Genomic DNA, 21,179 nt, shown 5'->3' on the forward strand with positions numbered 1-21,179 from the left:
AAAACCAATTTTAAAATTGTTCTACAGCAGCTGAACATTTTGAGTGACAGCAGATGACCTTTTGGTTTGTTTTGCCTTTTCTGCTACAGCGAGCATAGAGAGAAGAATAATCATACATATAACTTTCTTATAGGTAATACAGAAGACAAACCATCTGGATGAAGCTTTAGCAAGGATGGAGTCTCGCCAAGCTAACCAGCATTTCAAAGCCATCAAAAAGTGGCGAGCCAGGCACCAAAACTCCATGCAAAGAGAAGGAGGTTTTCTGATGTTTTCCCAAAAGAAAATGGCAACCGTAAAAGCACAGATTCCAGGAGGAGAAATAAAAAATGGAAGAAATCCTGCTACTTTACAGGTAACACAGAAGCAGTTGAGTTGACCGAGCCTTCTATAAAAATTGCAGAATTCAGTGACTTGTTTTTTTAATGGCTTTTTATGGAATCATTAAAAGGTCTTTTCCAACCTAAATGATTCTAAGATCATCGAGTCCAACTGTAAACCTAGCACTGCCAAGTCCATCACTAAACCATGTCCCTAAGTGCCACTTGTATAAGTCTTTTAAATACCTCCAGGGATGGTGACTCAGTCACTTACCTGTGCAGCCTGTTCCAATGCTTGACAACACTTTCTGTGAAGAAATATTTCCCGATATCCAGTCTATTCTCCTGGCACAACTTGAGGCTGTTTCCTTTTGTCCTGTTACTCGGTAGAAGAGACTGACCCCCATCTCTCCACAACCTCCTTTCAGGTAGTTGTAGAGAGTGATAAGATCTCCCCTGAGCCTCCTTTTCTCCAGGGTAAACAACCCCAGTTCCCTCAGCTGCTCCGTATAAGACTTGTTCTCTAGATCCTTCACCAGCTTTGTTGCCCTTCTCTGGACATGCTCCAACACCTCAATATCTTTCTTTTATTGAGGGGCTCAAAACTGAACACACTATTCAAGGTGCAGCCTCACCAGTGCTGAGTACAGGGGGACGATCGCTTCCCTAGTCCTGCTCACCACACTTCCTGAGACAAGCTAGGATGCTACTGGCCTTCATGGCCACCTGGGTCAAGTGTCCCAAAGAGTTTCACAGTCTACTTACACAGGCTGTGTTTTGAAGGAATCGTATGTCAGCTGTGTGGGTAAGCTGAGGTTCATTTATTAAAGCTTGTGGGCCCTAGTGCTAGGGCAGAGGCCAAAACCTCCGAGGTAAAACTGGTTTTTAGAAACCAGCTGATGTTTGTGGTTGGATCTGTGGGATTGTTTTTGTTTGGTTTGATGTTTTTTTTTCATGTACGTAGAGTAGATCTTTTGGATGGACAGGTATCTGCTACCTGGATGAGAGCCTGTTTAAATACAAGGATCAGAGAGCTGAGCCAGCCCTGCCTAGTGTTTGAAAAATGTATTCTTACTTAAGCCTCTTGTACTTCAGGGCACTAATCTATATATTATGGCTTCTAATGAAGATTATGTGTATGGACACAAAATGCAAACAAGTGCTGCTTCACAGTCTTGCTTTCACAAGGAATTTACCCTGGTAGAATGTGGACACTTAGCATGAAACGCCAAGTTGAAGCTGTTGAGATATAGAACTCTGTGAGCTTGTCTGCAAATGTTATGCCTAATCACTGGTTCATTTATCAGCTCTGCAGAATTTGTGTTGCTATTGGCACTTTTGATAACATTCAAAACAGTTTGGCCTGGGGATTCATTCACTGATCATTTTTTCCTTTCAGTAGATGAGGTAGATACAGATACATGTTTATCTCTGTCTCAGTACATTATCAAGCTCAGTGGACAGACTTCATGTCACAAGCCAGTTCCTCCTTCATAAAACAGCAAGACATGTAGAAGATAAGTTTAGCTCATTTTCTGTATTGATTTGTTTTTTGAAGTTGATGTTAACTTATTTCTTTATTAAATGCAACAGCTGAAATGTTACTGAAAGACTAGCAAACTTAAGAATAGAAGTAAAACTGATTAGCATGCATAAGACGCAAGCTACGTTCAAGGTCTCTGCTGGACTATTGTGCTTGAATGTTGACAGCTGAAAATCAGAGAAGCTGCTTTGTGATGACAGCTTTAGACAGGCGAGGTGGTATTCAGCTAGAAGTAAAGACTTAAGTATGTCAAGGGGGTTCATACCCAAGTTAAAATCATTATTTAGAGGGCTGTATTTCACTGCTTTCTGGAGTAGTTACTACAGATAACTCTTGACTATTTCAAGCTTGTAAAGAGCCTTGAAATCATTTGGGATCAAAAGTGTAAGTATCAAAAAAATGGAGAATGCCATATTTGTAGCCGAGTTGTTGTTTGCTATGTCTTACATACACCCTTAAGTTTTACACAGGTAATCTTTTCCTCATTCTCTATTGCTTGATTGCTGTGTTAATTAGTTTTAGTCTTACAGTGGATAAACCAGCCTGCTTAAAAATCCCCTCTTATTTTCAGTTATTGAAGATGTGGTATGAACTAGATGAGAAGAAACGAAGGAAGTATCTGAAGAAGGCAAATAAGTGTCCTGACCCAAGCCTTGGAGTTTGGCGTCCAGATACTTATTTTGCTTCTGTTTCAGAAACATTTGAAAATGGAGTTGAAGATTATGTCAATAAGTGGGAATCTGAGAACAGACGAAGTTGTACATGCCCAGCACTTTCTTCTGATAGGTAATAATTTCTGAGTCTTTGCACTGAGCCGAAAAAACTCCAAACCTATTTTTGGACTGAATTTGCTAAAGATGAAAAGTCTTTATCAACTCTTGTTTTCATTGTGACCTTTGTGAAACAAAGTAGTGGATTTCAGAATGTTTCCTGAAAGCCAAGTGCGCTTAGTGTGCAGTGGCGAGGCCCTGATTATCTGTTTCTTCCAAACCTGAATTTTCTGTGCTGCTAAGGGCTTCGGCAAAGGCTTTATGGAATAACAGCAACGTGTTGCTGTCCCCCTACATACAAAATAATACTTTACAGTAACAGTAAAAAACAAAAAAAAATGCTCTTGCCACACCTTGGAGTTAGCAAGGCAGTTAAGATGAGCAAGTGGGAGTAAATGGATTTTCTTTTGACATTGTGGGAATTAGCAGTAGAAGCAAAAATGGTTTGGCCAAGGCCTCAGTTCTGTGTTGATAGGTTGTGTCTGTCAGATCAGACTGGGAGAGACAATTTTACAGTTTCTGGAGTGTATTTATCCATAAGCTACCAGGAGAAATTGGCTGAAAGAGGTAACTTTATTGAACTGAGCAATGTTTCAGTCTCTCCCTTTATTTTGTATTACATTGAGCTAAACCTCTTTTTTTTTTTTCCCTATCTTCAGATTAAAGGATTTGTTGCATTTAAAGTGGCAGCGATCTCTTTGTGACCCAGGAGAAGCTGTGGGTCTTCTTGCAGCTCAGAGTATTGGGGAACCTTCCACACAGATGACTCTGAACACCTTCCACTTTGCTGGCAGAGGTGAAATGAATGTCACATTGGGTATTCCAAGGTGAGAAAACTGTTCTCAATGGGTCCTTTGCCATTTTTGGCACTTACGTAATAGTGCTTAATCTTGGTGGCAGGTATATGTGTAATTTTGAGGGCAAATGATCCTTCAGTTTAATAGTAAATTGTGCCTGTTCAGAACTATTTTAATGATTCACAATTTTACAGTTGTTTTGGTTCATTTTCCAGATACAAAATATCTGTGAAGGCTCCTTACTCTTATCTGATGTCTAGCAAATGGCTTATTTGTTTCTGTATTTTATTCAGTGCAGTACAAGCCTAAAGAAATGGTGCTTTGTGGGTTTCCCCTCTGCCAACCTCTTCTTCCCCCTACTAACTTTTAAACCTGTTTCTTTCACACAGAAAATTTCACTGCAACTATGAAATCTTGCACATTTTCGTTACCACCTATGTAGAAAGAGGCTTGTTTTATAGCAGCCAGGTTTCTCCTGGCTCTTGTGTATGGTGGCAGTGACTTTATCAGTGCACATGTGTTTACTAGCTAGTCATCAGCTTGTTCTGAATAACGTGGGTGCTGACCTGGCCTCATGCGCAGATGTGATGCCTTAAGTGGGACATGATTGTGTTACTTCAGAGAAGCAGGGGAGGGAGAGAAAGTATGAGGCGGCATATGTTATGTATCTGTAGGAAACAGGCTTCATTTGCTCTTCTGTTCTGGGAACAACTTATTATCGTCTCTAGTCTCTTCCCGTAATTGGGGTGATAATCTAATTGCGGCAGTAGGGCTATTGCTGTGCTGTGCCTGATGAGGAACCAGAAAAGTGAAAACAAGCGCTGCGATGGTAACCACAGCTCTTGATGCGTATAGGTTTGGTGGAACTGGCAGTTGCTGCATGCAGCCTAATTAAATGAACTAGATACTTATTTGATTGCACAGTGCTTTTATTGCTTAATTTGAAGATCATTCTTTATTTAAAGGTTGCGGGAAATATTGATGGTGGCCAGTGCAAATATTAAAACGCCAACAATGAGTGTTCCTGTGTTCAATACCAAGAAAGCTCTCAAGAAGGTGAAACAGCTTAAGAAAAGGTTCACAAGAGTGTGCTTAGCTGAGGTGAGCCTCCTATTCGGTGTATCCTTTGAGAGTCTGCAAAACAGAATTTCCTACTTGAGTTCATCAGTTAGTCTGGCTTTGTAGCAGCTTCCATTTTTGAAGGCTTATCTGTGGGCACAAGATGAGAGGGTCCTTTCTATTCACCTCCTGCATACTGAACCTGTAATAGCTGCTAGGAACTGAAGCAGCAAAAGGAATTGCAGTTACTGTGGCTGTATGAGACTTAAATTCAATTTAACCTGTAGAGAGCATTGTCACGGGCTACAAACTCTCTATAGAACATAAAGGGGGAGGGTAATAGTTCATACATAGTATTAGTATAATAGCAGGGAGGAATTATGTTTGTTGCCATAGCCCTGTTTGGTTTTTTTATCAGTCTCTAGAATTGGAGGGGTTTAGTTTTGTCTTTAAAAGACAAGCTAATTTGGCTGTGACTGGCATAGTAGAGACCTTTGTCCCTGACTGCGTCCTAATCTCATAGAAGTGGCTGTGCTTAATAGAAGCGGAACATGTGGCTCTCGGAGACTTAATATACTGAAGTCTGATGTATTCTATGGTCCCTCTCTTCCCAGGAGAGCAGCCTTTCTTGTGCTCTCCTGCATGCCCTACACTCTTGTGTCTTTCTCTTTCAAGAAGGAGTCAGGTGAGAGGTGAGGCTGTTCTCCCAGTATTGTCTAAGTTAGTTGTTCAGAGGAGTTTAAGCCAAAGAGAGTGCAAGAGTATGGAGTCCTTTTGCTCAGGAGCTGCCACAAAGCCGCCAGGAAAGTTTGCCAGTTAGCCTTGCATAATTCTGGTCTCCTATGGAAAGCATTGGAATTGCAGGAAGTAAATGTAGTGTCTTCATCAAAGGAGTAACGTTCCTACTTGGGGCTTTTGTAGGTCTTGCAGAAAGTTGAGATAGAGGAATCCCTGCGTGTGAAGTGCAAGCAGAACAAACATCGCCTCTACAAAATCCAATTCCATTTCTTGCCCCATGAATATTACCGAGATGAGAAGTGTGTGAAACCCAAGGAGATCTTGCACTTCATGGAAACAAAGTGAGTTTGCTTTCAGAAACTTGTAGTATTTGCTCTTCTTTTGCCTTTTCATGGGCTCCAAGGGTCACTGCATGTTGCTTATTACTGCTGCTAACGGCTTTCAGAGCAACATCTTCCTACAGATGTGCTTGCAGAAGTGTCTACGCAGTTGCTTTTTATATCTTGAATAAAACTGTTCATCTGTGGTGTGGTGCCAGTGCAGAATTGTAGCAGAGCAGATCTTTCACATGTCTCCACTATACTAGAAGGGCCATATAAGCAATATCTCATTCCTTATCTTTGGATGCTTAAACGTTTATTACCAGCAAAAATGTTTGAATACTTTAGATATCCCTTGGTGATCTCACTGAACAGAATTAAACCTTATTTTTTTTAAAACTATTTTTTAAAAATAAATGAGAAAAGGCTGCCTTTTTTTTCCCTGCATCCTTCCTCATGTTTGGCCAAGTTTGTGTAGCTAAAAGTAGAACATTTAATGATAAGGGTCAATTGAAAGCTGGTTTTGTTTTGTAAAAAGGCTTCGTTGATTTATTCCTCCTTCAGGCCACATGAGTTCAAGCTGGGTTACTTTATTTTAACAGGTTTGCATGTGTGCTCATCGGTTTAAAAAAGAAAGAAGTCCAGTAGTAAGCCATCTTTTCTGAAGGTCAATTTGATGTGCGGATTTTATGTACAGATGAGCTTATAATTTTAAGCTTTGGATGCATGGCTACATCTGTGATTATAAGAGAGATGATAGCAACCTTTTGATTCCTAAAAGAATGGGAAAGGGACGAGAAGAAAAATTATTTGCCTTATCCTATAAGTACTTTTGCATCCACCAGAGAATATGTCCTGTCATGAGTAGATTGGCTTCTTAAACCAAATAAATTATGTTTCTGACAACTTGAAATTGTCTACTGAGCTTTGACATTCTGGATTACTGCTTCTTTCAGGTTCTTTAAAATTTTTCTGGAAGCAATTAAAAGGAAGAATGCAAAGATGGCATCTTTTACTGAAGTCAGCACCCGGAAGGCAACTCGGAAGGATTTAGATGGTGATCAAGACAAGGTACAGAAAAGCATTACCTGAAAATGCATCACTTTTATTTTTGAGAACCAGAATTTGGAAAAGCGTAGCATGTTTCAGTGTGAACATGAAATGTGTTAATACTAAATGACTTAAATATTTTCTTTTTGCATAAACTGTCTTTGCAGTCTCATAAAATCAACGAGGAAATTAAAGTTATTGTTTATTAAATCCTAGTTTACTTAAGACTGTACTCTGAAAATGCCCATTTATTTCAGCTTCATAAAAGCATATTGCTCTCCGTTTGCTCCCAGATCGATGTCCTGTTGTAGCAGTGGTTGTCAAAACTTCGGGGAAAATCCTTTTCTTACTGAAAGGCTTTTGCATATTCTTTCTGCCACCCCTCTCCCATCAAGGGCTGTCATATAATGAAGCTGATAGATAAACAATCTTGTAGACATGCATCTTGTTTAACATTAAAGTTATCAGGAGTGTAAGTTCATTATATTTTTATAGTAGTGGACTTACAGAAATTAATTTGTCCTTAAAGGTAGACCATTGAACAAGGGATTGTTAAATTCCAAATGTTTGACTAAAGCCTTTTCAGGCAGTGGATGCCTCCTAGCAGAGTCAGCCTCATTATTTGGTCTGTCGTGGATTTCTAGACAATGAATAGTCAGGAAGCACCAGCAGAGGAAGAAGAGAACATTGTTGATGCAGAAGCTGATGAAGGGGATGGTGATGCTACAGAAGCAAAACGGAAGAAGAACCAGGAAGAAGAGGTAATGGTTTCGTAGGTGCTCAACACTGCACATTAATTCTCAATTTCCTCTGCCTCGGTTTGAGTTGAGAAGGAAAGCTTCCATTGAAACAAAATGCTGAAAGAAACCAAACCCCACTTGAAAGGGGTGAGGAAGGTCTCTGCTTTGTGCTAATCAATTTTGATTTCGCTGGGGGGAAGACTATAGCAGAAGATGTTGGCTGAGACTTGCGATGACCTTGGTTGAGCCTGGTCACTGCTGTCCTTTAAGAGTAATACAGAACCCTGCAAGTTAGAGATGGAAGAGATCTGCATTTGTCCAAAGCCTTTTTCTTCAGGCATTGGGTGGATGTGCCTGGCAAGTCTGTGCTGTAGTTCACCTTAACTTTACTTCTTGCTAATTTCATGCCATTAACTGTTTTTAAAAGTTTATTGTGGTTCTTAATCAATATTCTTCTTGGCTCTGCATGTTTTTTTGTGTTCACTACCTCATAATTACTGCTTAAAAGATGGGTTCCTGTAATTTCAGCAAGAGGGTAGAGTAATTGAAAATCCTGAGGGAATCCCATCATGCAAGCTGGATTATGGGAAGAGCCTTTTTTGGGGGGAGAAAACTAAATTCTGCTACAATCCCAGTAACGTGTAGCATCCCAGACTGTATTGAGGAGTAATGGCAAGATTATAAAGAAATAGAGACTTAAATGAATCTGTTGTATTATTTTCTTTACAACAAAATTGCGTTTTCATTGTGTCACGGGCAAGATACTTGCAACTCAGCTGTAAAGAATATCCATGAATAAAACTGTTCATGGTGCACTTTGTTTCTGCACATGTTCTATCTCAGATAAATACAATGTTATTTCTTTGTAGGTTGATTATGAAAGTGAAGAAGAGAACGGGGAAGAAAATGTTGATGAGAATCTAGAAGATGAAGACGCTGAATCGGAAAAAGAAGAAGGGAATCCTGGTGCTGAAGAAGATCAGAATGAAGCAGGTGGTGAAGATTCTCAACATCTTTCCTTTATGTCTCAGACTGAAAAAGAGAAAGATCGATTACTTCAGTCAGCAGAGTTGCGAGTGAATGCTGTTCTGGACAACCACCCGTCAATACAGGATTACAAGTTTGACATCGAAAATGAACTTTGGTGTGAGGTAAGGTGACGGTGCCTGGAAACATTTGTTTGTGGTTGCGCAATGGTTGCATGTAGCTCCCACAACAAATTGATCAGTGGACTACAGCTGTTTTGTTTCAAGAATACTATATTAATGCAGAAAAGTGGCGGTATAAAATGTACTTCTTGACATAATTTTTAGTAGCTTCTAACTTTCAGAAACCCCGATGAAACTTTTTTAAAAAAACAGGTTTTTGACAGGTTTATTGTCTTTTTAATCTAAAGATATGATGCACCACTGTGTAGCTCTTGATAAATAAAGTGAAGGCTGGACTGTCGAAAAAAACCCAAAACCAAACACATACCCCACCACCCCAAGAAAAGCCACCCAAAACCCAACAATTATTTTACATTCGGACATCTTGAAAGCAATGTGGATGAGTGGTCCTGGGATGTGGTGTTCTTATTAGCATCTCTCAGCTGTAATTGTAGTTAGGTGTTTATATTGCTAAACACATAACTAGGGTAATTCTAGTAGTCTACTCTTTGCCTAAAAAGAAGTAGGCTGGGTATTGAGCCTAGCTTTCAAGCTTCCTTACAGAATAACACTACATTGTTTTTTTTCCTCTTAGGTTTCATTGGCACTTCCGTTGATGAAGGTGTACTTCGATCTCTCCTCCTTGCTTGCCTCTCTCGCACGAAGCACAGTCATTCATGAAGTGAAGGGGATCACACGGTGCTTGTTGAATGAAAGTACCAATAAGCAAGGAGAGAAGGAACTCGTTCTGCATACCGAAGGGATAAACCTTGTGGAGCTGTTCAGATACTCTGATGTATGTAATCTATAATCCGGAACTTGAATGATCTTTTGTGTTCTAGAGAGAGATGGTGGATGGTGGGTGCCGTTTACATTTAGCAGGGGTGATGTGTACCCTTTTCAGGTCTTAAATTCTCTTCCTTCTCCTTTTTGCACCCATATGTGTTCAGAGCTCAGCAGAGCCTTTTCTCAAGGGCAGCTTGCAAATCAGTTTTTGTGCAGCAGCCCAGCATCTAATGACAGATAATTCCACACTGTGCTTGTAACTCTCTTTCTAAATGTTACTTGAGGGAGTTCTTCTATCTAAATGAATTGCAGTACGTGGAGATGAATAGTTCTGTTATGCCATCTAGCCCATAACTCTACAAATACAGGATTGTTTTGTGCTACATCTTCTCTACTGCTTTTGCTAAAAGTTCTGGCTGGCTGAAACCAGCTAGGTTTATTGCACTGTGTTGCTTGGAAGACTTTAACATGCTCCTCTGCTGCTTGGGAAGGTTTGCTTGTTTGTTTTTTCTAATTTCAGGTCATTTTCTTCTGTGCTGAGTTTTGATTCCAGTACTCTCATTCACATATAAAATACTGAGATCACTAGCTTAAACATAAACCCCCAGAGTAATTTTAATCTGCATTTGGCTCTGAGCTGCTGCTTAGTTGTTCTGCAACTGTTGATGCTGCTTAAGCTAAGGAAAAATGGAGAGGGAAAAAAAGCTATCATAGCTTAAGTTGTTTGGAAATACAGAGTAACTACTGTCAGATCTTGGTATCTAACTACTATCCTATCTTGTTCTGTGGGTTTTTTTGCTTTCAGATTTTGGACCTGAACAGACTTTATTCCAATGATATTCATGCCATGGCTAAGAATTATGGAATTGAGTCTGCCCTGAGGGTGATTATAAAGGAAATAAAAGATGTATTTGCTGTATATGGTAGGATTTCATTGTATTTTTAAAGATAGTCTTTATTATCATATAGATGGGAAAACCCAGCCACAGTGTTCACAAAATTATGCTTTTGCATGATCTTCATTTATGTATGTATTTTTAAGTTGCACCTTTTCATCACTTTAATCATTATAGTGCCTTCTGTGAAGACTTCCTTAGTTAATTATTACGTTCCATTTAATCAGTAGAAAATTCACTAGACAAAGTTGAATTTATCTCCCTTTCGCAGAACTTTTCTATTCAGGTATATTTATTTTTTGTGAGCTGGAAGACCCAGACAAATTAACTACTAACATCTGAGGAACCTAACTATGTTAGACTGCATAGTGGCCCTGAGAATGGGATTAATCTTGCCCCACTGTAGCTTTCTAATGATGGGACTCTAGGCTCCCTTTGAAGTTAAGTTTTTATATCTTTCCTAAAATAGTTGTGCTGCGTTATCTGAATGTTCTCTGCATGGATTTTTCAGAGAGTCCAGGCAAGTAGCTTGGGGAAGATTCCTGACTTCATAGGCTGCTAAAGTTAGGCATGTTGAATTGCCCTTAATTGAGCTAAGCTTTGCTATGAATTAAACTATTGAAAAGAGGGAAGATTAATACAGTGGGAAGTTTAGCAACTAGTTATATCAAACAGATTTGCCAGCTGGCAGCCCAGAATGGTCTGACCTCCAAGTTGTTCAAGAACTGCTAGGTAAATGTTGACAGAGCTGTTAATGATTGCCCATTACACTGACTCCACAGGCGTTATTTAAGAATAAGTGCTATTTCTTTTTAGCCTACATGGGGTTTCCTGTGGATGCACAGAAAGTATCGGAACCTTTCTGACTCCAGTGCCTAGTTAATGCAAGCCACAAGGTGAGAGGCCAGAGCTCTGTCCCATCACAAATGGACGGACGTGTGATCGCCTTCTGCATAAACAATGATGCAGACCTTACTGATTTTATGTAGAGAGACTCTGCCGCCTCACAACATTCTTGACATTTTAGTTTCCTTGGTTTACATTATAGCAGTGTCTGCCTCTCTTGGATATTTGAAGGGAGCAGTTAAGCCTGCTACACACAAAGAGGTGTGACTGCCAGAAGAATGTTAATAGAGATGTTGTCTATGTTGATTAGATTCAGGGGATTTAATTTAGACCTGATTTATTGAAAAAAAAAACACCCAGCCTTAGCCCTTGAATGCTCTGATGATTGCTTTCTTGTGTTCTTAGGGATTGTGGTAGACCCACGGCACCTTTCACTTGTGGCAGATTACATGTGTTTTGAAGGATTTTATAAACCGCTGAATCGTTTTGGAATTCAGTCCAACTCCTCCCCTCTGCAACAGATGACATTTGAAACCAGCTACAAATTCTTGAAGGAAGCAACAATGATGGGTAAATGGTTTAGTTTGAACTGTATTGCTGCAGCTTTTCACATACGCTTTGTTTTCATCATAACTTTCCACTATTTTGAGTAATGCACAATTGTATTAGAAAAAAAATGCCAGAGGCTAAAATTTTAATTAAGTCCTTGCCTAGGAAAATGTTCCAGATGTTTTTAATAAAATTCTGTCAGCTTAAATGAAGTCAGCTCCCACATGTAATTTGTGAGGTCTGTGACTCCTTTCTTTAAGGATTAGATAGGCATTTTTTGTAACAAACCTTAAGATTGTTAAGATTTCTTATCGCAAAGCCTTTTAACAGACTACTAAATCTGTCTTTTTCTGTCTCTACCATTAAAATTGTCATTTCTGCTTTGTTTTCACATCTGTATTATAACTCCCATATTTTTGTCTCTTTAATCTTGCTATTCAGAATTTTATTGTGAGAACAGTCCTCTTGGTTGTTACTTTGATTCTATTTTTCTTCTGCTTTGTAACACTTTGCCTATGTTTGAGGGGAAAAAGTGAAGGGTCAGACTCATTTGCCTAATGGTAGGTTTCTGGTGCCATTTGAGATGCCCAAGAGTATCCTTTCTGCCCTCTAGATGCTGCTCTGGAAGGTGTAGAGGTCACATGACTGAATGGATCATTTAGGACATTTAAAACAGCACTAGCCGTCTACATTTAGGAGTCCTATCCAAAAAGCTTGTGCTTTAAGTCTGTCATTAGACAGTTTGCTTGATCTCATGTTTTGGATACTCATTACGTCTCCCTTTTGCAAATAGTTTTGATTTCTTTCACTTGCTGGTTGGATGCTCTCCTTCTTGGATGCTCCTGTGCTGCCTTCTTTGCTACCTAATACAAATGGGAAAAGCTATCAACGTGATGTCCTCAGCTAGCATCTTAAACTGCCTTGCACGGGTGTCAGAGATACTTTTATCACTGAATTCCTTTTGGTCAATGCTGTTTTATACCTTTTGGGGGAAGGAATTTGGGTTTTAAAGAATAGTATTGGTTACAATTGACTTAAGATTAATCTGAAAATCAAAAAGGAAAATTGTAAATCTAGAGTGAATTGGATAGAAGAGGATATTTCCCGCACAGTTGCGCTCCCGCTCTGGGTTTACGTTATATCACATATTGACTTAGAAATAACATAAGGTTTTTGCCAAGTGAAACGTAATTACATTTATGGATAATATTATGAATAAAGACATGAAGTGCATATTGACAGAAGTTTGCAGGAAGGCTACACTGATTACAAGTGGAGGGAGTTACTAATTGCAGCAAATGGAAATCAAAGTCATAAATTGCAGCAGCTTGGATCTAATTTGCTTTAATGTAACTGATAACTTGACCATACATTTAAATAGATACTGCAAGGGTGCTCGCTTATGGCCCTGATCAATACAAAGGAAGAAAGAATGCTTGTGACCGCTGTGCACAGCTAACGTAAGAAGTGCCATTAGAGTGTAGGTGTGACCCAGAAGACTGCTGATGAGGGTTTACTGTGCAGAGATCACACTGCATCAGAAGTGAGATCCCTTTGGCTCTTGGCTCAAAGAATAACTCTTTGTTTACATCACGTGAATAAATAGGACAGTTAGGACTGTTTTGTTTAATGATCTAACAAAGGGCCTTTTTTTTTCTTCAGCTGACATATATTTAGCAGCAGCTATTTAATTATTCAGCTGTAGCTGAGATCAGAGCCGCAAGCACATGGCATACACTGTGCTATGGTGCAGCTCCTCCCCCCATCCTCTGTATGGTGAAGAGTTTAGGGCATTTTGCTCAGTGGAGTAAAGATGACCCAAAATTATCAAAAGTTTAACAATTTTATTTCCAATCTTCCAACTGCTTTAATGAAAAATTCCAGCTTGCTGTAGTTAGGATGAATGAAAAACAGTCTGGATGCTTATAAAAACAGTGAAAGCAAAACAGTCCTAGCCAGACATGTCATCTGGAGAGCTTCCAAATTTCTGTGACACTATTTCGCTACAGTGAGTAACCACAAAATCAAAGGAATTCATGGAATGTCTCTTCAGTGAAAAGTTCTCTTCATATCTAGCCAGAAGGATTTAAAATCCACATCAAAAGGATTCACTCTAACAAAGGAAAAAGGCAGTACTGAAAAGGGAATCTTTTTGGGTTTGCCTTACTGATGTATTTTTTTTTACTGATCTATTTAATCAGCAAAATGTGTTCACTGGAAGGTCAAATCTGTGTTCTCTTAGAATTCGGAGTGTGTTGTCTTTTCATGCTGAATAGGGAGAGCTTTAGTAATGTGTGGCCTAATTCTCTGCTTGCACAAAAAGACTGGGATGAGATAATCGTTGTTGTTGGAGGGGGTAGGAAGAGTTTTGGACTTCTCTCAGAGACACAAATTCAATCTGAACGGTAGGTGACAGTGCCATGTACCCGCACTAGGGGGGGCTGAACCAGATGACTTCTTGCACGTAAACCCAAAATGCTTTCTTTTCAGCACTGACCTTTGAGAAACCTTTGGAAACATCCTAATATGATTTTGTTTGAATTCTGTTACAGGTGCCCATGATGAACTGCGATCCCCTTCTGCATGCCTTGTGGTTGGAAAAGTTGTGAAAGGAGGGACTGGTTTGTTTGACCTCAAGCAACCCCTTACATAGTATTTTGGTTAGAACGTAAGGATTCCAACTAAAATGTTCATCATAAAAGATATGTATGCTCTACAGGTATGCAACAAGGGCACATGCTGTGTCCCCAGTCATCTTCCCTGTGCCAACAGGTTTGTTAATCTGGACACCTGATGAGCCTAATTTAATGAGAATGTCTCCACCTATAGGAGCTATCCTTTGATCCAAATAAACATTTATTTACTGTTCATTAATGCAAAAAATGAGATAATTGGTTTACGTAGAAAAGAATAAAATGAAGGAGACCGTCCAGGTCTCAAACAGGCTGTGCAGCAGCTGTGGCAGACAGAAGTCAAAGCAGAATCTGTTTATGCGGTCTAATTTTTGTGGGGTAGAATCCCATCTGGGTGAGTAGGGCTAGTTGCCACACGGTTTTTACGTGACAAATTTCCAGTAATGGAAATATCGCTCCTACTCACAGCACTGTGCGGAAGCTTCAACGTTGTATTGAAGCGTCTGTGCTTGAGGCATATCCTCTTCTTTTGCTGTACTTGCGTGCACTGCCTCTTCTGTCGCTGCACGTGACTTTTATAAGCTTTGGGGGATGCAGTTTCCTATTCTGCTACTTCATTTATTAAGAATTATGTGTCTGTGACACAATTGTTAAATTTCTTTATTAGCTGAAGAACAGAATTCAGAGTGTTTGTGGTTTCTGTAGGCATTTTCCAATGCCTGCTCATGATTTCTTTGTATGGAATAGATGTCTGCACAGTGAGAAACCTGATATTTGATAAAGATTTACTCCTTAAATGGCAACATGAGCTGCTGTAACAGTGACTGCACAAAAGGCTCTTGTAAGAATGACTGAAACAGAGTTTTTAAACTATTTTTGCTTAAATGTTCTGTATCAAAGAGGGTATTTAATAAAGGACATTGCAAAAAAATATTCTGAACACCCTATTATGTGGCTGTGTTACTGAGAGAATTTTGTCCTGTGGCCAACAGCCATCACTTTGACTCTGATGGCTGTTAAAAATCGTGTAGCCGAGAGCTGTTAGCCACTCTTCGGAAATCAGACTTTATTGCTTATACATTTGATTTTAATCAGAATGAAATGCATGCAAGTAGTAAAAATTCTTACGAGTTTGCTTACTACCATATAGGCAAGTTTTGTAACAGATTTTAACCCCTGATCATTCTCAGTGGTACCCCTAAGCTAGCGGAAAAGTGCCAGAGCTCACTTAGCCAGCTGAGGAGCTCCTGCTTCCCGTGGAGCAGTGCTGACGGGGATCAAATCAGGTAGTGGGAGATGGTGGCTTGGGATTGTCATGGAGCCTATGTGGAGTTTCTCGATAGACTCCATTCTGCCTCAGCCCCTTAAAATTGTGTTAAATGTACTGCAAATTGTGCTGAAGCTTAACAAATGCATTAGGCTGGTAAGCTCTCCAGTTTCACTTTGCAAATCTTTGTAAAAAATTTCCTTGCGTCTTTCTCCAGTCTTAGCACCTGCTATGTATTTCTCAAAAACATGTCATTTTGCAAACAACCCGGAGAGAATTAGTTGGATACAGTTTCACAAGCGGTTAGATGGGAAAGAACAAATGTGGGAATAAAAAGACTTTTAATTCCCAGCTACGGGCTATACTGTTACAGATAGTTTGCTGAGAAAGATCCCCAGAAGGTTTCACTGTCCTGCAGTGAAGAGCATCTATGCCATATGCTCTATCGGGCAATGTGGCATCCTATAGTTCTCTAAAGAGTTTGACCTAAATAACTCAGTCATCCACGTGTTCATATCACTTCTCTGTGAAGCTTAAGAGGTTGCTTTGATTGTGTCATGGTAATGAATTTTCCTCATAGTTATGGAGCCATGAAATACAAGAAAATTTACTAGTCTTATGTTTTAGCATAATACATCCACATACAAATTCTGCATAGTTGAAATGCGTGTATGTGAAACTATGCTGTGCTGCAACTGGAAAGAGACTGAGTCTCCCGAGCAACTTGATGTCCTTTTTCTAGGCACCAGCTTGCTTTTCTGTTGCTGTCGGAAGCTCCCGAGGCCAGTTGTTGCCTTCAGCAATCCTGCCAGGCTTGCTTGCTTCTTCAGTGGTGAGAAGCAGTCCTGGGTGGTGGTGGGGCAGCAGTCAGCCAGCGTGCTTTAGGGGAGCAAGGGGTGTGGATGCTAAATGAGCAGGGCAGTAAAGTGCCTATGAATATTATATAGTCTCACTTTGAGAAAACGTGCTGAACTAACTGTCCTTTGCTTTACGCCACCATTGCGTGTCAAACTGCTGTTTCTGGCTCCCCGCAGAACTGGCTGTGCAGGAAACAGTGATGAATTAAAGAGTCTTTTGGAAAATGTACTCTGGCTGTGGCAGGATGGGCCAACCTCCACTTCTAGTTTTGAGTTGCCTCTAAAATTTTGGTACAGGCCAGGATCTGAAACTGACGCTGTAGGAAAGCCCCTAACATTGCAATTCAGATCTTCCCTAACATCTGCTTAGGACAGTGAAGTAGTTCTGTTCATGGACAAAATGAACAGGGGAGATGATAGCGTGGCAGGACGTCCGATGAGAGCCTGTGTCTTCAGGGCTGGAGAACTGTGGGTATTTTGGCATGTAAATGGACTAAGTTTATACTGTGAAGGAGAAGCAGCTGAGGTAGCAATTACTCTTAATCTGTAGCATGAGCAGGTTGGCTCGGGAATCATCTAAACTGCCCTTTCCAAGACGGGATGAGTTTTGGTTTGCTTAAAATTCACGTGCGTGCAGAAAATGGAGGTAGAAGAAATGTTCTGCTTCCTGTGGTCAGAAGACTTCTGTTTCTCTTCATGCAACATGTAGCTCTATGCAGCTAGATCTTCTGTGTTTAAAAGTTTCTTTGTTTCCTTGCAGTGATTCCTGTTGCTGTACAGTTCTTTTTGAGGCTGCAAACTACCTACCCCAAACCATAGTCTGGGAGAAGGCTACAATAGTGGATGGCGCTCTTGCTGCTTTTTTAATTACATAAAACGGACAAATGGAGTCAGTTTTGGCATAAAGGACCCCAAAGAGGTAGCAGTAGATGCAATTTCATAGAGAGGAAGAAATCATGAAAGGCCACAAGAATGGGCTAGAAAGTGCCTTCGGAGTGTGAGAATGCAGCTTTGCAAATACTTAAATAAGGTGGGAATTTATAAGTGGGACTTCTTTTTCTTTTTTTCTCCAAGTATTTTACTGCTCTGAATCAGAATTCAATGGGATTTTTTCACTGCTGAGGAAACCCCCTGGTTCCCTCTGGTGGCAGACCAAGCTCAATTAGTAAGAAGTGGTGAAGAAACATGTCAGATGACACTGAGAACTCTTCATGCTATTTTTTAATGGTTTCTGCAGTGTCACTTTGAATGCTCACTACTTACAATTCTTTCTTCAAATATCTTTGACATTACTTTGACAATTATCAGAAAGAATGCAAAACATAATACTGAGGTGATTTCCTCTAGTTTGCGTATGTATGTTGCATTTCCATTTGTAGGTGATTCAGAAGTCAGACGCAGTGCTGGCACTGGCCGTGCTCTTAACGCTTCTTCTCTGGGAACCAGCACTTAACTGTCTGCTGCACTGTAGGGGGCCAAGATACCCTAAGACTGAGAAAACATGGGAGGGATGAGAGGAGAGAAGGTAGCTGCCAAAATTGCTTGCTTTCTATGTGTTATCTCCATTAATAATAGCAAATGATCTGTCTGGAAAGCTAAAGGTTGTATGCCTGACTGAATGTGCACTGCAGGAACAGGCTGGTTAGGCTATGCGGATATGAAAGCTGGGGGAAAAGGCTTTTTTAAAGCTGTAATAGAAGGAACTTAAAGTTATTCAGCCAGAAAGGGAGGCCGTGATCCTTGTCTTCTGGTCATGTGTGCTTTGGCAAGCAGGGCATATATTGGAGGTTTTATCCTGCTTGTATGGGACAAAACACCCGATCCAGATTTGTTACCTGTAAGATAGGAATAACAAATCTTTTCAGTATGTTGGTAATGGTGAATCAGCTTGTATTTGTGCAGCAGTTGGAAAGTAAGCTATGCTCAAGCTTAATAAATCATAATAAAAGGCTTGTTCTTGTCGGTAAACATTAAAAAAATCCTAAATCAGGCACTGAGAATGGATACAAATAGGAATTAGTGCTTCTTTCATCTCAAAAGCAAAGCTAAATACTAGAAGACAGGAAGCTGAAAAGTTTGTTTTGCCAGATCGTTGGTTCCCATGTTGTTACTCTTGTGTAGGTCAGTAACCAAGCACTGGCAACAACACAGCTCAAAGAGATCTTTAATCATTCAGAGCCTTTCTGGACAAACCATTTGAAGCTTGCCAGCAAGCTACCTCATCTGCTGAAGATTCTGGCAAGTACAAGGGCATGTGACACCTCAGGGGACACTTCACACAAGGTCAGATCGTGGTGACCGGGCCGTGCTCCTGGGTCTGGCTGGCTGCAGGCAGATCAAGCCAAAGCAAAAATCTTATTTTTCTCTGGGATTAGGTCAGGCAGGAAAACTTGTGAACATCGCTGGGATGTTCACATAAAGGCTGGGATTCAAAAAAGCATTTTGAAGGTTTCGGTGCTGAACATGGCAGTCTTGGTCTTGGGGTGGATGTGAAGGCTGGGGTCCATAGGTGTGAAGATGGCAACCAACCACTGCAATAGGTGAGAATGAGTTCTATCTCGTGCAGCTTGCCATGTGGCAACCCGCTAACTCAGCCAGAAGGGAACAGTGGAAATTTTGTGAATCTTCAGCCCCTGCTTTTCCTTGCTGTTTTTATAGCACACTAAGCAGCACGGACAGTGATTCACCCTGAAGACCCTGAGTTTTGGTTTGTAAATAAGTGCATAATAATAATATAAGCAAAAGAGAGCAAATGTGGCTTCTTTCCAAGTACAGCCAAGGAAGAGGAGGTGAACCATATCTGGTCACACCCATGAGACTGGTCTTGAGAGCAACCACTAAGGACATAGGAGAGCTGCTTTGGGCTTTCAGCAGTGCCCTGAGGGGCTTCAAACACACCTCCTCAGTGCCCTTTAACCACCAACCTGGGGCAGGGAAACTTCAGTTTTCCTGCTCTGAAACTCCTTGCCGCAGCTGGAAGTAATGTGCTGTTAGTAGGGATAAGGGAGGGAGGAGGTTAGCTCCATTCCCAGGGGAAGGGAGGGGAAACAAGGGCTTTCTTGGAAGACCAGAGAAACCTTTCTCCTAGTGTTTGTGCAACCTCATCCAGAAGGGCAAAGAGAAATCCTGCCTCAAAACAGGATTGCAGCTATCTCTTTTTCAGGATTTTATGGCATTTTTCTGGAATGTGAAAGACGGGGATTGGAGGTCCCTCAGGCGAAAGAGAGTTATGAAGCTGTGTGTTATGGATGAGCACTGTAACTGCAGGTGAGGCAGCCACCCAGCTTCTTCGGTGTTGCCTTTTTGTGTCATTTCTGGTTTGCTCTGCAGTACAGTGCTGGTGTGGTGAGGTCTGAGGATGCTCCTGGTGGGAGGTGGACGCTGGTAGAGCTATTCCCAAGCTGAGCCGGGGTATAGTGGTGTACTCTGAGTGCTGTAGGGTGAGAAATTAAGGTACCTACAGAGCTCTGATGGCTACGGGGTCGAGGGGAAGCCAAGCAGTGGTTTTCAGGAACGCAATGGTTGATCAAGGGAGGCATCGTTAGTGCATCCTCTACAGAGGCCTGCACTGCTGAGCTGAGCTATCGGCCAGAGCCAGCCCGACAGCTCATTCCCGCTCCTGTTAGAGCCAGGGTTAAGCAAGCTGCTCATTAATGCTGCTTTACAATTTTCTGGCTCGGAAAGAGCGGACTGTCCAATCGCCCTGGAAGAGTTTAGGTCTGATCACGGAGCTGGAGAGGATGTAGAGCTGTTCATGTCTTCCTGGGTGTAGATCACTCTGCCAGTTTCGGGATGATAAATGTTTCCCCGTGGCGGGGCTGCCTTGGATCTGGTGGGGCTGCGGCTTGGTCTGTAGTAACACTGCTGCCGTTGTTTGGGTTTTGGAGCCTTGCCTAGCACTACAGAGAGAATAACGAGTGATCAAGAAGTAACAGTGGAACATTAATGCAAACTGCAATAAATACAGAGATGCATTATTAATGGGACATTAAACCTGAAAGGGCAAGTAGAGCAAATCGTACGCTGACAGTACAACAGCTCTGCAGAAAAATCCCAGGGCTGTACCTTGGAAAAAAATCAATGCTCTGTAAAACACTTTAATACAGGCTGCTTCTGCTTTCCGTTATACCGTATTTCTTCTGCCTGGGAGCCTGGGTTATTTCTGGAACATGCAGAATCTGAGATGTGTTTTAGACCCAATAGCCTTGTAAATGTAAATAATGCTACAAACCAGGGCAGTGCCCTCGGCCTCCCACGGGAATCAACTGTGACTTCATGGATCTTCTTCTAATTATGGATAAAGCTACAAAACTGAGTTTTTTATGAAAGTGGGAAGACAGCGGAGTCTGAACTCCTGCTCTTGCCAAGGTCAGGCTGGGCAGGGGTTTGAGGCTGTACCCAGACTGGTGCCAAGTGAGGGGCAGCAGCCGGGAGTGCCTGTTTCATCCCCTCTTTGCACAAACATCAGTGCTGGGGACAACAATACGTAATTTTACAGTAACTGAACCTCAGGCAGCAGCTCTCGTGCTTTGCCTCATGTTTTGGGGCCAGGCCAGGGCTCTGGGCAGGAGAGTGTTGCTGAAACAGCACTTTTAAGGTGCTGATGCATTCAATCCTCCTCCCACCAGGCTGCGAGTCTGCTCAGTTATCTCTGCTACAGCCACATCACTACAAACTCATCATCCTTTATCAGAGACAGAGCTAATGCCTACACACATGCTCCAGCCTAACAGGCCAGCAGCAACTGGGTGACACAAAGCACGTGGTGGGAGCACGGAGAGGATCTACTCCTTTTACCTTGACCCCTGGGGTCTTGTTGACCAAAATCTTTGCTGCTAAGTGGCTTCAAGTCTCTGTGTT

General features: G+C 41.2%; 1 protein-coding gene across 1 annotated transcript in view; it reads left to right on the top strand.

Annotated features, from left to right (window-relative positions):
* The window catches only part of POLR1A (polymerase (RNA) I polypeptide A, 194kDa), a 35,477-nt gene extending 21,218 nt beyond the window's left edge, over window positions 1-14,259 (top strand). The window contains exons 23-34 of the mRNA XM_009882522.1: window positions 134-355; window positions 2,435-2,649; window positions 3,293-3,460; window positions 4,396-4,531; window positions 5,411-5,568; window positions 6,504-6,618; window positions 7,242-7,358; window positions 8,207-8,488; window positions 9,081-9,281; window positions 10,077-10,194; window positions 11,419-11,583; window positions 14,115-14,259. Coding sequence (XP_009880824.1) covers window positions 134-355; window positions 2,435-2,649; window positions 3,293-3,460; window positions 4,396-4,531; window positions 5,411-5,568; window positions 6,504-6,618; window positions 7,242-7,358; window positions 8,207-8,488; window positions 9,081-9,281; window positions 10,077-10,194; window positions 11,419-11,583; window positions 14,115-14,215 — 1,998 coding nt within the window. The 3' untranslated portion in view covers window positions 14,216-14,259. The remainder of the gene's footprint in view (window positions 1-133; window positions 356-2,434; window positions 2,650-3,292; window positions 3,461-4,395; window positions 4,532-5,410; window positions 5,569-6,503; window positions 6,619-7,241; window positions 7,359-8,206; window positions 8,489-9,080; window positions 9,282-10,076; window positions 10,195-11,418; window positions 11,584-14,114) is intronic.
* The last annotated feature ends 6,920 nt before the right edge of the window (window positions 14,260-21,179 follow it).

Source organism: Charadrius vociferus, unplaced genomic scaffold (assembly GCF_000708025.1).
Source record: "Charadrius vociferus isolate BGI_N301 unplaced genomic scaffold, ASM70802v2 scaffold213, whole genome shotgun sequence".
Taxonomy (NCBI): Eukaryota; Metazoa; Chordata; class Aves; order Charadriiformes; family Charadriidae; genus Charadrius; species Charadrius vociferus.